This window comes from Gorilla gorilla, chromosome 11 (assembly GCF_029281585.2).
Source record: "Gorilla gorilla gorilla isolate KB3781 chromosome 11, NHGRI_mGorGor1-v2.1_pri, whole genome shotgun sequence".
In the NCBI taxonomy this organism is placed as follows: domain Eukaryota; kingdom Metazoa; phylum Chordata; class Mammalia; order Primates; family Hominidae; genus Gorilla; species Gorilla gorilla.
Genome location: NC_073235.2, coordinates 92,692,918 through 92,708,355, shown reverse-complemented (window position 1 = coordinate 92,708,355; position 15,438 = coordinate 92,692,918). Strand labels below are relative to the sequence as shown.

Below are 15,438 nucleotides of genomic sequence, written 5' to 3'. Positions count from 1 at the left end.
GATTTTAGGGGAAAGCATTTAGTCTTCTACCAATTAAGTTTGATGTTAAGGTATATATTTTTCATTTAAGATAAGGAACAAGACAATGATGCCTGCTCTCATCATTTCTGTTCAATACTGTATTGAAAGTCCTTTCCAGAGCAATTAGGCAAGAGAAAGAAATAAAAGGCATCCAAACAGGAAAAGCAGAGGTGAAACTGTCACTGCTGATGACATGCTCTTATATATATATGGAAAACTCCAACAGCTCCAACAAAAAACTGTTTTAACTAATAAATACAGTAAAGCTGTAGGATATAAAATCAACACATAAAAATCAGCATTTCTATACACTAACAACAAACTATTTGAAAAATTGGAAAACAATTTCATTTACAAAAGCATCAAAAAGAATAAAATACTTAGAAATAAATTTAACCAAGTAGGTAAAATCTGTATGGTGAAATGACATCCCTACAAAAATAACAAAAGATAGCTGGACGTGGTGGCGTGTGCCTGTGGTTCCAGCTGCTCAGGAGGTGGAGATAAAAGGATGGCTTGAGCCCTGAAAGTAGAGGCTGCAGTGAGCTGAGATCATGCCACTGCACTGTAGCCTGGGCAATAGAGCCAGACCATGTCAGTCAGACACACACACATACACACACACACACATCTGTATACTGAAAACTACAAAACTTTGATGAAAAAAATTGAAGAAGGCACAAATAAATAAAAAGATATTACATGTTCATGGATTGGAAGAATATTTTTAAAATGTTCTTACTACCCAAAGTGATCTGCAGATTCAGTGTAATCCCTATCAAAATCCCAATGTCAGTTTTCAAAAAAATAGAAAAAACAATTCTAAAATTCATATGGAACCAAAGAAGACTGCAAATAGCCAAGATAATCTTAAGCAAAAAGAACAAAGCTAGAGGCTTTGTACTGACTTCAAACACTATTGCAAAGTTTTAGTAATGAAAACAGCATAGTACTGGAATAAAAATGAATACGTAGACCACTGGAAAAGAATAGCAAGCCCAGAGACAAATCCATATATTTGCAGTTAAGTGATTTTCAAGAAAGATGCCAAGAATACATAATGGTGAAAGGACAGTCTCTTCAATAAATGATGTCAGAAAAACTGGATATCCATATGCAGAAAAATGAAATTAGACCCATACTTCATATTATATTTTAGAAAAAAACCTCAAATGGATTAAAGATGTAGTCATACAACCTGAAACTGCAAAACCACTAGAAGAAAACATATGGGAAAATGACGTGACATTAATCTGGTCAATAATTTTTTGGCTTTGACGCCAAAAGCTCAGGCAACAAAAACAAAAATATACAATTGTTGTCGTATATACAAATGTTGTTGAATCCATCCAACATCCAGGCTACACTGATGCAAGGGGTGGCTCCCAAGGTCTGTGCATAGACAAATAGAATTACATTATGTAAAACGCTTCTAGAATCACAGCAAAGAAAACAATTAGCAGAGTGAAGAGGCAACCTATTCCAATCTCGGCTCGTTGCCTAGTTCCCAAGTCACTTCTACATTTCCAGGTATCTTTATAGCAATGCCCTACTTCTCTGGTACAAGTTTGCTGTATTAGTCCATTCTCACATTGCTATAAAGAACTACCTGAGACTGGGTAATTTATGAAGAAAAGAGGTTTAATTGGCTCACAGTTCCACAGGCTGTACAGGAAGCATGATTGGGGAGGTCTCCAGAAATTTACAATCGTGGCCAAAGATGAAGGGGAAGCAAGTGCATCTTCACGTGGCTGGCAGGAGAGTGAAGGGAGAAGTACTGCACACTTTAAAACAACCAGATATCATGAGAACTCACTCATTATTATGAGAACAGCAAGGGGGAAATCTGCCCCCATGACCCAATCACCTTCCAGGACCAGGCCCCTTATTCGACACTGGGGATTACAATTCAACATGAGATTTGAATGGGGACACAGAGCCAAACCATATCAGGGCCTTTCAAGAAATTTGTCAATTTGTTAGCATAAAGTTGTTCATAATTGCTTTTTTGTATGTGTCGCCTGAAGTTCACGTGTTGGAAACTTAATTCCCAACTCAGCAGTGTTGAGAGTTGGTACCACTAAGAGGTGAGTGGTTCATGGGGGCTCTTCCAGTTTTTGCAGGTTAGTTCCCGATACAGGGATGACTTCAGCCCCCTTTCCTTCTGCTCTCTTGTCCTGTCTCACCCTTGCCTTTTGCCGTGGGATGATGCACCAAGAAGGCCCTCGTGTGATGTTGGCACCATGATATTGGACTTCCCAGCCTCCAGAACTGTGAGAAATAATTTTTTTTCTAAATTACCCCAGTCTGTGGTATTCTGTCATAGCAACACAAAATGGACTAAGACAATAATATTCCCGTATTATCTTTTTAATATCTGTAGACTCCTTAGTGATTTCTGGCTCTCTTATTCTTGATATTGGTCATTGTGTCTTCTCTTTTTTTTTCCTGATCAATCTAGTTAGAGGTTTATTAATTTTATTGATCTTAAACAGATTTTTGTTTTCATTTATTTTTTATTTTGCTGATTTCTGCTCCAGTATTCATTCCTCCTTTCTTCTGCTTATTTTAGATTTTGTTTGCTCTTCTTTCATTTCCTCAGGTGAAACCTGAGTTCACTTGTATGAGATGTGGGTATGGAATTCGATTCTACTCTGGTTTTTAATTTCAGTAATTTAAAGATGTTACTACACTGTCGTCTCATTTAATTTCCTACAGAAAGTCTTCTCTCTTCCTTATTTTTGTTCCTGTGTCTTTTTATTTTCTTTGGCTGCTCTTAAGATTTTCTCTTGATCACATGTTTCAAGCTATTTGATTATGATGTGCTTTGGTGCTCTTCATATTTCTAATGCTTGTGGTTATTGAGCTACTTAGGTTTATAACTTCTGTCAAATTTGGAAAATTTTCTGCCATTATTTCTACAAATACTTTTTTTCCACCCATTCCGTTTTCAGGAATTCTGGTCATACTTCTATAAGGCTCACTTATGCTTCATTCATTAAAAACATTTTTTTTCTCTCTTTCATTTTAGATAGTTTCTGTTCCTGTGTCCTTAAGTTCATTAATCTTCTCTTCTACAAGATCTAATCTGCCCTTAATCTCATCCAGGTATTTTTCAGCTTATACATTCATTTCAGTTTTCATCTCTAGAAGTATGATTTGGTTCTTTTTCTAAAAAGAAAAATTTTCTGTGTCTCTAACTTCTTGAATATATAGGTTATGTTTGTGATAACTGTGTTAATGTTTTTGTCTGCTGGTTCTTACATTTATGTCGGTTCTTATTTTTTTAAATCCCCTTTTTATGGTTAGTATTTTCCTGCATCTTTAGATAGCTGGTAATTTTTTATTGAATTGTACATATTGTAAACTTTACTTTGTTGGGTGCTGGATATTTTTGTATTCTTTTAAGTATTTTTGAGATTTCTTCTGAGATGAATTTAAATTCCTGGGAAATATCTTAATATTTTCAAGTGTTGTAAGATTTATTATTAATTTTTTTTTTTTTTTTTTTTTTTCAGAATTGGAGCAATGCTCCAACTAGGGTTAATTATTTTCCACTACTGGGGCAAGATCTTGCTTTGTGTTCTGCACAGTGCCCCATGACATCAATCATGAGTTTTTCTAGTCCAGGTGGTGGGGAACATGCTGTTTTTAGTCCTGTGTGGGTTCCCAGTACTGTTCTCTATAATCATTTTCTGTGATTCTTTCCTTAGTCTCATGTAGTGATATGGTTAGGTGTTGTGTCCTCACCCAAATCTCATCTTGAATTGTAATCCCCCTAATCCCCATGTGTCTAGGGAGAGATCTGGTAGGAGGTGATTGGATCATGGATGCAGTGTCTCCCTTGCTGTTCTCATGATAGTGAGTTCTTACAAGAGCTGATGGTTTTATAAGGGGCTCTTCCCCCTTTGCTCCTCACTCTTTTTTCTCCTGCTGCCATGTGAGAAGGTCCAAGCTTGCTTTGCCTTCTGCCGTGATCGTAAGTTTCCTGAGGCCTCCTTAGCCATTTGGAACTATGAGTGAATTAAACCTCTTTCCTTTATAAATTACTCAGTCTCGGGCAGTGTGAAAACTGACTAATCATGTAGTTTCTTGACACACACACACACACTCTCTCTCTCTCTCTTTCTCTCTCTCCATTCCTAAGCTAAGTACTTAAAAGAGACACCCTGCAGATCTCCAGAGCTTTCTCTCTGCAGCTCTCTCCGCTCTGGTACTCTGTTGTGGGAATTCTAGCTGTCTTGGTTTCCCTAGACTCAGCTTCATCTTCTCAAATGAGGCACTGTGCTGGGCCTGGGAATTCACTTAAGGCATGAAGTTGGAGCTGTTCTAGAATTTACCTTGCTTGTTTTCTGATATTCAGAGACCACTTTTCTTTATTGCTTGATGTTCAGTGTGTTGAAAACACTATTGATCCATATATTGTGTCTGTTTTTATAGTTGTTTCAGGTAGGGGGATAAGTCTGGTTCCTGTTACTCTATCTTGTCCAAAGTATAAGTCTCCCAGATGGCTACTTTAAATTGAATGATTAAAGATGCTCTCAGAGGAGTTGTCCTTTAAGCTGAGATGTGAATAACAAGAGTCAGCTACATGAAGAACTGAGAGCAGAATATTGTGGCATTAAGAAAAGTTAGCTCAAGACCCTTAGGTACGAATGAACTTGGCCTGTTAAAGGAACCAAATAGAGGCAATCTGTGTCTGAATCGAGGGCAGGAGTGATGTAACATGCTCTCAAAAGGGTACATGGGGGCTTCTGGTGAAGAGTTAAGATTTAAACCTAAATATGGGAAGTTGTGGAAGAGTATAAAGCAGGCAATGACATAATCTAGTTTATGTTTATATTTTAGTACCATGATTCTGGCTGCTTTGAGGATAATGGATTGTAGGGGTAGCAGAGTAGAAGCAGTGAGATTGGATAATAGGTTATTACATTAGTCTAGAGCTACACTGTCCAATACTGTATAGCCACTAGCCACAAGTGGCTTTTAAAATTTTAATATAAATTAATTAAATTTAAAGAAAACAAATTCAGTTCCTCAGTCACACCAGCTACATTTCAGGTGTTTAATAGCTACATATGGCTAGTGGCTGTCTTATTGGACAGCAGAAATTATAGATTTCATCATTGTAGAAAGTTCTGTTGGACAGCACAGTCTGGAGAGATTTTGGCTTTGGAGTAGTTTGGAGGTATAGAGTTGAAAAGAGTGAATAGATTTGGAACATGTTTTGGGCTTAACTGACTTGCTGGTATGATGAATCAGGAATAACTCCAAGGTATTTAACTTGTGCTACTTGATGGATGAGGCTGATGAGGGAAGGAGCAGTGTAGTTGGAGGTTTGTGAATCAGTAGTTCTACTTTTGCCATGTTAAATGTGAGATACTTATTATCCATGTGGTTCTGTTTAGGTGGCAGATCTAAGAGTTCAGTATTCACGGGAGAAGGCATGAGTGATTTCGCAGTGTATTAAACTTTTAGGGCTGCATAACAAAATACCACAAACTTGGTTGCTTAAACAGTAGAAATTTTTTTTTCTCACAGTTCTGGAGATTGAAAGGCTGAGATCAAGGTGTCAGCAGATGGTTCTCTTGAGCCCTCTCTCTGTGGCTAATAGACTGCTGCCTTCTTGCTCTGTCCTCATGTGGCCTTTTCTCTGTTCACATGCATCCCTGTGTTTCTTCCTCCTCTTATAAGGACACAAGTCCTGTTGGATTAGGACCCCACCCTTATGACCTCACTTAAACTTAATTACCTCTTCAAAGGCCCTGCTTCCAAATGCAGTTACATCGAGGGTTAGGGCTTCAACATAGGACTTTTTGGAAGGACACAATGCAGTCCATAGCAGGGAGTAATCAGCATATAGATATTATTTAAAGTCATAGGAGTTAAGGAAAATGTGTATATAGGAAAGAGGAGGTAGCCTAATATGGAGCTTAGGCACAGTGAGCAAGAGGTCAAGCAGAGGAGGTGGTGTCTGCGAGGGAGACTGGAAAGAAGCAGAATTGGGGGAAGGGGGAGAAAAGAGAGAATGTGGTACCCTGGAAGAGAAAAACGTGTTGTCAGGATGGAGGGTTTTTCCACTTGGGCAGCATGCTGCTGAGGCTCTGGGGCAGGAATGAGTGTAGAATGTTAGGGAACTGAAAGAAGACCAGAGTGGCTGGAGTATAGGGAGTGAGTAGTAAGGGATGTAGTGGAAAAAGTGGTAAGGGGCCTTGAAGACTTTGATAAAGGTGTTCGTTTTAATCCAGGAGAAATAGGCAGCCATGGGAGGGTTTTAAGCAGTGGATGCAAGACTCTGGTAAGGATTTGTGTTTTTAAAAGATCACTTTGGCTATTGTGTGGAGAACAGTTCAGAGGGGAAATCAATAAGATGTGGTCACTGATGGGGATTAAGGGGATGGTGCGAGAAGGTGTCAGGGCTGGATACTTGCACCCTTTATTGAGGTAGGTGATGCTGGAGGAAGATTGTGGGAATGGCACGGGGAGGTTATGAGACCTAGCTAGTTTGAGATACTAAGAGATATTTCTGTTTACAGGAGCATGATGCTTTTTCTTTTAAGTCTAGAACCTTTTTGTAAAGTAGAACTGGGGAGAATTTTAGTGCTTGCATTTTTATCCCAACATAATTAAAGGAAACTTTAGAACAGATACATAAATTATAAAACTAGAGGGTCACAGTTGTTTAAGATCTTAAACACCCAAAGGAGTGTGCTGGTAATTACTTGTATGTATGCCATTTTCTTTATTTTATTATTATTTTTATTTGAGATGGAGTCTTGCTCTGTTGCCCAGGCTGCAGTGCAGTGGCGTTAGCTCACTGCAACCTCTGCCTCTCGGGTTCAAGAGATTCTCCTGCCTCAGCCTCACCAGTAGCTGGGATTACAGGCATGTGCCACCATGCCCGGCTAATTTTTGTAATTTTAGTAGAGACGGGGTTTCATTATGTTGGCCAGGCTGGTCTTGAACTCCTGACCTCAGGTGATCTGCCTGTCTTGGCCTCCCAAAGTGCTGAGATTACAGGCGTGAGCCACCGCGCCTAGCCTTATATGCTATTTTCAGTTGTTACCCGTAGATAATTTTTAAATACTGATGGTTAAGAAAAGGGTAAATGCAAATGATTTTATTAGGTATAAACCTGTTCATTTAGTAGGACTCGTGATTATTGCATCAATATTTAAACATCTTGAATATTAGATAATTGACTAAGGTTGGGACATGATTTAAATGGTAATAATTTTGCTATAATAGGCCATAGGTTATGTATTTTTTTTTCCTGTGCTGATTTGGAAATAATTTTTTTTGAAATTTTTACCTATTTTGGAGATTCTTCAAAAGTAAATCAGTGGTAAGAAAATTTAGGTAACATTGAGTACTTCTAATATACAAAACATTGTGTCATCAAATACTGTACTGACTTCTATAGAAATGAGACATGAAGGTTTTGAAAAATACCCAAGTTAGCACAGTTTATAGCAAGTCTTTTGTGATATTGATTGCAGTGTATAGTACTTAGTTTAATAATGTTTGTAATGTATATTCAAGCTCCAGAGAGAAATGGTTTGTGTGATCTACGGCAAAGAGGTTATATTTATCTTTTTCATTTGAATCACCATTATCTCTTTTTGTTACATTTAATTACAGGACTGTTCCCTGATGTGGGTGGAGGTTATTTCTTGCCACGACTCCAAGGAAAACTTGGTTACTTCCTTGCATTAACAGGATTCAGACTAAAAGGAAGAGATGTGTACAGAGCAGGAATTGCTACACACTTTGTAGATTCTGAAAAGGTACTTTTTCAGATGTTTGCATTTTGTATTGTTGGAATAACAACACAAAATAGTGCATGGGAAGGTACAATGGGTGGTTGAGAGCCACAGACTTCTGGTGAAATCGTGGTGTGAATCCTGGACCTGTTAGTTTATAGCTGTGTTACCTTGGAGAAAGTGCATAAGCTCTCTAATTCTGTTTCCTCATATGCAAACTGGAGATAATGATACCTGGATTCAGGGTTGGCACCCTGGATTCAGGGTGAAATCGTGGTGTGAATCCTGGACCTGTTAGTTTATAGCTGTGTTACCTTGGAGAAAGTGCATAAGCTCTCTAATTCTGTTTCCTCATATGCAAACTGGAGATAATGATACCTGGATTCAGGGTTGGCACCTTCAGTGAGTATTTTTAAGTGAACAATTAGAGTCTCTTAAAAAAAAAATCATGCCTACCTTAAGAAAGTCTAATATGTACAAATCTAAATTTATATATAAAAAGATAGCCTTTTATTTTATGAGGACATTTTGAAGGCTTCTTTTGGTTATGAGTTTCCCTAGTGCATTGAAAGTAATTGCATTTGACTTTTCTAAAACACATCTGTTACAAGGAACACATGTTACTTATCTTTGCTTTTTTTTTTTTTTTTTTTTAAAACAATGTGGCCAATTTTCTCAGCACAGGATAACATAGTGGAAAAGAATATATAGACAGTTTGAGTTTAAGTCTTAACTGGAACTTAGCCTCTTTTGCCCCCCATTTTCCCGTCTGCAGAATGGAGATGACACTATTACATAGTAGTTGAAACTCGTTGTGTTACATGTGACAGAAGACCCAATTCAAGGTAGTTTTGCCTCAGAATTCCCAGCAAGAGACTTAGGATGTATTTTGCTTCACCTGGCTTGGTTCACTCTGACTGGACTGGCTTATCTCATTCCTGAACCGTATGAGTAGGTAGAATATACCAACTGGCCTATCCTAGGTAATGCACACTCTGTCCTTCGATCTGTGGGGTAAAGTCAGCTTTCAAGGAAGCACATGGTCATCAGATGAATAGCTGATCAGATCTTAAGGGAAGGGTGTTTTAGGATATGGCAAGGAAAGCTATAAAAATTAAATTAGAAAATTTATGTTACATGCTTAGCCCAGTAATTGACAAATAGTAAACACTCAAAATTTAACTATTATTAATACTTTTAATGCAGTTTTATATTTTTAGAGGTGACCAGATTTTTCATTGAGAGTCTCTTTTATGTTACAAAGGATGGCCCTTTTTATCCTCATATCTGTAACATTCTTCTGTTTTGGGTAAGGATGCCAGAGATTATACTGACAGTTGGACTATCATGTGAGTCCCCCAAGGACTTTTTACAAATGATGATGATTTATTCTCACGCGTCCTCTTTGGCCATTGAAGTAAAACAGCTGGATAGCATAAAAATGTACTGTTTGGTCACTAATAGAATTCTCTTCATAAACTTTATAAATTGGCTGTGGAAATTTTTATGTTGATGAGCTTTGGTCTTGTTTCTCACACTGTTACAGATTCTATAAAATGTATGAAGCATACAAAATTGAAGATTGTCTCTGTACACTGTTATGAAGGCCTTTCTATCATGTTTGGCCAAAGATTCAGATCTTTCTCTGTGTTGTGGGCATCCTCAGTCACATTGAGTAGTCTCATGCTTCCCTTGAGCTATAACAGGAAGGAAACATGGGCATGCGATTATCCTGTCTGGAAGGGACACCCTTGATTACAGTGGAATTTAGGATACGAGAGAGCTGATGCATAACCCCTTTCTTTGTCAATGTGTTCAATACTAGTATCTGCAATGAGTAGACAGACATTCTCAGGGCTGTAGAGGATATGAAAAAGAGGAATATACTTTGGGGATGCGATTAGAAGTGGGTACAAAAGATAAATAACTATCTCTCTTATCTGGCAGAGGTAAAGTATGGTAAGTGTAAAAACAATACAAAGAAAATACTCAAAGAATTGAAAGGAGGAAGAGCTTACCTGTAAGAAAGGACTAGAAGCTTTTTTTATAAAGGTTGCAGTACAGCCGGCCTTAAGGTGAGTATTATCAGGAAAAGGTATTGTCAGGTAAAGGAAACATTTAATGAAATCACAGGGGCAAGAAAGCATTAGCTATGCTCTGGGAACAGTAAAAAGTCCTGTTTGGCTCAGTGTAGGGTAGATTAAGTGAGGGATTAGATGGATAAATAAGTGAAGCTATATTATAGTGTTGTGCATTGTGGTAGCCACTAATAATTTGTGGCAATTTTGGTTAAAATTAATTAAAAATAAAATAAAATTTATATGTAGGTCTTTGGTTCCAAGTACTCAATAGGCTGAGAGAAACAAAAGTCTCTATTTCTCCTTCTTAATTCCTTCCATCTTTATCCATTCCTTTGAAGGCTACATTTGCTGTGTGGGAATACCTGTTCATTCAACTTAAGTCAAAATTTCTTTCAGTGATTCACCTGAAGAGACAGCTTCATAATTTAAAGTCAAGAATTCTAAAAAAGATGAGATTTTTATAAAGCTTTCTATGTTTCTATTGGACCTAAGATCTTTCCTTTTTTTCCGCCTCCCCTTTAGTTGGCCATGTTAGAGGAAGATTTGTTAGCCTTGAAATCTCCTTCAAAAGAAAATATTGCATCTGTCTTAGAAAATTACCATACAGAGGTAATCTTGTTAATATTCTAACCTCAGGTTTTAATTCATGGGGAGGGGAAGTGATTAAAAAACTGGCAGTTGGTGAATATTATAGTTTGTAAATATAAATAAATGTACGAAGGATTTATTTACTTTAAAGCGTGGAGGAAGAATCAGTGCTTCACAGTTGTTAGTATAGCCAGCTAATAAGATGCCTTCTTTCCTGTGCAGCTGCATAGCTGTCTTCCCACTGCTGGTTAACTTCAGTGCATAGCCTTGTGATCATTCTTTGCAAGGGTTTTGGCATTTCTGTAAATGGTGTTCAATGTTAACACTATTTGTGGAGATGTAAACTCTTGACATTTATTTATATTAAAGTATATTGCAGCATGTATTTTTAATTCCTTACTTATGTTGTCTGACTTGAATTTTCTTATAAGAGCCAAGAATCTTTAAAAACACTCCATAACTTCTAGTTAAACATGATTGAATACATGCTGCCTCCTAAAACACCATTCAAAATTGTAATAAGTGAATAAGAAAAGGCATAAACCCACAAAGACAAGTAGAACAGAAGAGGAGACAGTGGCAGACATGAGATGTTAGTATTTTGGAAGCTTGAAATCAGCAGGATGAGTGCTGCTAACTTAAACCAAAGAACTCTGAAAGCCAATAAGAAGTCAGCTGATTCTTGCTGTAGACCCTTCTAAAGGGACTAGGTCCCTCTGAAGACTAGGGTGTAGAATGGGGCAGAAAAACAGGAGGATTTATTGTAAGTTTTTTTTTTTTGAAGCAGAGTCTCGCTCTGTCACCTAGGCTGGAGGGCAGTGGCGCAATCTTGGCTCATGGCAACCTCCGCCTTCCAGGTTCAAGCGATTCTCGCGCCTCAGCCTCCCGAGTAGCTGAGATTACAGGCGTGTGCTACCATGCCCAGCTAATTTTTGTGTTTTAGTAGAGAGAGGGTTTCACCATGTTGGCCAGGCTGGTTTTGAACTTGTGACCTCAAATGATCCACCCTCCTCAGCTTCCCAAAGTGCTGGGATTATAGCCATGAGCACTGCACCTGGCCCCTCCACAAGTCTTCTTGTACAACTGAGAGTAGCTATCTTCCAGTAGCCTGGCAGAAGAGTAGAGACTTACTCCTTAGAGAAACCAAATCAGGCAGGTCTAGCTGACAGTAGAGATTGGTGAAGTACTGTACTGATGAGAGGTGAGATATACTAAGTTGGAAGACCTCTGTCCCTTTTCCCTAGTTGGCTTGCAGAACCGCTGCATCCCACCCCACTCCTAAGCAATACATTGGAAGAAAAACAACCCATAGACATTGAAATTCATGGACCCCTTAATAACACATCTTGCCTGATCATCTTATAATGTAACACAATTGAGAATCCCATAACTTGCAACTGACATTAGACACAAAGCTTCCTAATTTTAGTGCTTTGCATAGAAAAACAAATATTCCTAGGCCAAAACAAACAACAAAGGCACTGGAAGGAAACAGTTAATGCAAGAAGAAGGAAACTTAGACAAATACCAGTGTATAACTGTTAACTTAAGAGGAAAATATTTTGCCTGTTAAACAACAACAGATGTTATAAAGGTAATTCAAAGAATAATATAGGCATGCCTCAGAGAATCTGAATTTGGTTCCACACCATGGCAATAAAGCTAGTCACATGAATGTTTTGGTTTTCCAGTGCTCATAAAAATTTTACACTATACTGTAGTCTATTAAGTGTGCAGGAGCATGATTTCTAAACACAAGTACGTATCTTATTAATTTATAATTATAAAATAATTTAGCTAAAAATACTAATGATCATCTGAGCTTTTGGTGAGTCATAATTGTTTTGCTGCTGGAGGGCCTTGCCTAGATGTTGATGGCTACTGGCTGACCTTGGTAGTGGTTATGCCTGTAAAATTTTAAAGATGATAATAAAAGTTGGGAATAAAAAACCCAGAACAGATTAAAATCTGTGGTTGAGGAAAACTCTAACAGAAAAGGATAATGAAATAGAAAAGGGAGAGAATGGAAAACTAGAGGTATTATTCCAAGAGGTCCAAAGTCTAATCATTAGGAATTCATAGTAAAGAAGATAGAGGGAAGGAAATATTTGGAGAAATAGTACCAAATAAATTACCCAGAACTGAAGAACATGAGTACAGATTGGCAGGGCGACCAAGTACTTGGTGGAGAGAATATGAATACAGAGCACATGAGGATTTCACTTGTTTTTATCAGAGCATTTGATAGTCTCCTGTTGTCGAATTGAGTAAATATGGGATGAATTATGCTTTGCGGTGGTTGAAGGGGCTTATCAAAGAGTTCTACTAAATGTATAGGAGTTAGTTTGTAGGGAAGTCATCTTAGACTTATTCAGCATTTTTCTCAAGTGATTTGGTGACCACTGATAGCATTTTGATCAAGTTGATTTAGAACTAAGAAAAACAAGTTAAATTAGGAAAAAGAATATGGATGAAAAAACAACCCTTAGAGTTTAGAGTGATCTGCTCAATAGTAATAATGTGAAATTTAATAAAGATAAGTGCGAATCTTGTGTTTTAACCCAAAGTGCTAAATTCATAAGTACAGAATAGGAGAAACACAGCCTACAATGGCACAGGTTTAAAAAAAAAAAAAAAAGTCTTATTTAATTGGAGCTTAGTGTGAATCAGCTGCAATCATAGGCCTGTCTGAACACTAACTCAGAGTTAGTCCAATTAAGAAAAGTATATCCAAAGCAATCAAGGGCCTGCAGAACCCTCTTATACTTTGCTACCATCCAGCCACACCTGCAGCTAAGATACGTGTCCCGTACTTGAAGAATGACCTTGATAAACTGAAACTTGTCCATGAGAAGGACCTGGATCATGAGGCGACACAAAACTGTGTCACGTGGGACGTGGTTAAGGTGAAAGAGATTAACTAGAACTATAAACATGCTAGCATTGGTTTTTGTTCCAGAATTAAAACAACAGAAACCTAATTATTCAGTTGTTCCAGCATTTGTGAACTCCTCCTTGAGAGGTGCTTTCTCTCCCTGAAGGTCACAGCTGCAGGCATACCAGGTATATGGTGGGAATTTCTGGCTAGGATGGAAATTTGGGCAGGTTGACCTTTCAGGTCCCTTACATATTCACAGATATATTTTAATGATAATGTGTCAAATGTAATAGTGGTTACATATATTTTTACATGTAAATAAAAATACTAGAACATTTTTGCTGTTGATACTTTTAAGAGCTAGTCTAGAGTTCTACATGCTGTCTGAATTTTGATCATACAGCGGTAGTTATTTATGAGACAGTTAGATGTAATTTGACTGAAAGTGACAAGTGACAATCTTTCACAAAGTGTATCATTAAATATGAATTTTTAAGGATTAAAAAATTGTGTTCAAATTTATTAAAAGATTTTTCTTTTCAAACAGTCTAAGATTGATCGAGACAAGTCTTTTATACTTGAGAAACACATGGACAAAATAAACAGGTACCTAAAAAGAGATCTCAGTTATATATTCCTTTAGAAAGACTATGTCAAAATGAATTTGCTAACATTATAATTACCATTTTAATTACATTGTGTTTGATAGTGCACTGAATTCTGAGATCAGAAAGTATAGAGCTTTCCTTCTTTTTTTTTTTTTTTTTGAGACAGAGTCTAGCTCTATCCCCCAGGCTGGAGTGCAGTGGTGCAATCTCAGCTCACTGCAGTCTCTGCCTCCTGGGTTCAAGCAATTCTTATGCTTCAGCCTTCTGAGTAGCTGGGACTACAGGCACCTGCTACCATGCCTGTCGAACTTTTGTATTTTTAGTAGAGACAGGGTTTCGCCATGTTGGCCAGGCTGGTCTCCAACTCCTGACCTAAGGTGATTCACCCTCCTTGCCCTCACAAAGTGCTGGGATTACAGGCGTGATGCCTGGCCAGCATAGGGTTTTTTTTCACTTACCTTTGAAAGTAGCTTCTTTCTCTCTCTTTCTGGGTGAAATAAATTCATTATATTTAAGTAATCTACCATGAGAATTCATCTTAGTACAAAATACCTTTTTTTTTTAAAGTGGGGAAGAGCAGCTAGAAAATAATAATTAACTTTTATTTTTGTAAATTCATCTTTTCTGAAGATCTTACCAAGCTGAACAGCAAAAAGATTTTGTGCAGTGATTTGAATTTATATTAGTGCAAAATATCTTTTTTTTTTAAGTGGAGAAGAGAAGCTAGAAAATAATAATTGAATTAACTTTTACCTTTTTAAATTCATCTTCTCTGAAGGTCTTATCAAGCCGATCAGCAAAAAAGGTTTTGTGTGATGATTTGAGAGACTGACAAACTGGCTTTGGGAAACAAGAGGAGGAAAAGTATTAGAAAATAAGACAACCATCTCTACAATTTAGAAGCATCGATTTTTCATTGTTGAATTGTTTCTTTACATGGAAATAGATGCAAAAATGCAAAAGAAAAAATAAAATTTAGATTTTATTTTATGTTAGTGAAGGTAGACTGCAAATGCTTACCCAGGGAAGCAGTGCTCTCTTTCTTTTCACGTCCTGTTAAAGAGGTTAGACAATTTTTCATTATTGAAATAGAGGTGGGGGAAGGCCTATGTTCAGATTCATCGTATGTTAGAAACAGGAAATCACTTACACATTGGTGAAATCACATTTCCTTTTTTTATAGTTGTTTTTCAGCCAATACTGTGGAAGAAATTATTGAAAACTTACAGCAAGATGGTTCATCTTTTGCCCTAGAGCAATTGAAGGTAATATTGGAATCCTTTCTGCCCTGAGTGAACATAGTGAAGTCCAGTGACAGGGAAGCCTCTCTAAGGGGCTATTAGTGCTCCATTGGTGGTGACATAGCCCATGCATTGTGTTTTCTTTTTTCCCAAATTTAGGTGAGCTTCAGAAATCAGTTCCACTAACCTTGACCTAAATCCAAGTGCCGTGTCTACCTGCTGGTCGTTGAGGGCAAAGCCAATCTAGTTTTATGTCCT

General features: G+C 37.5%; 1 protein-coding gene across 5 annotated transcripts in view; it reads left to right on the top strand.

Annotated features, from left to right (window-relative positions):
• Positions 1-15,438, top strand: part of HIBCH (3-hydroxyisobutyryl-CoA hydrolase) — a 139,478-nt gene that overhangs the window by 84,034 nt on the left and 40,006 nt on the right. For all 5 annotated transcript variants that reach the window (XM_055379247.2, XM_055379244.2, XM_055379246.2 and 2 more), the window contains exons 8-11: positions 7,663-7,808; positions 10,388-10,474; positions 13,879-13,937; positions 15,123-15,204. In XM_055379247.2, the coding sequence (XP_055235222.1) occupies positions 7,663-7,808; positions 10,388-10,474; positions 13,879-13,937; positions 15,123-15,204 (374 nt within the window). The remainder of the gene's footprint in view (positions 1-7,662; positions 7,809-10,387; positions 10,475-13,878; positions 13,938-15,122; positions 15,205-15,438) is intronic.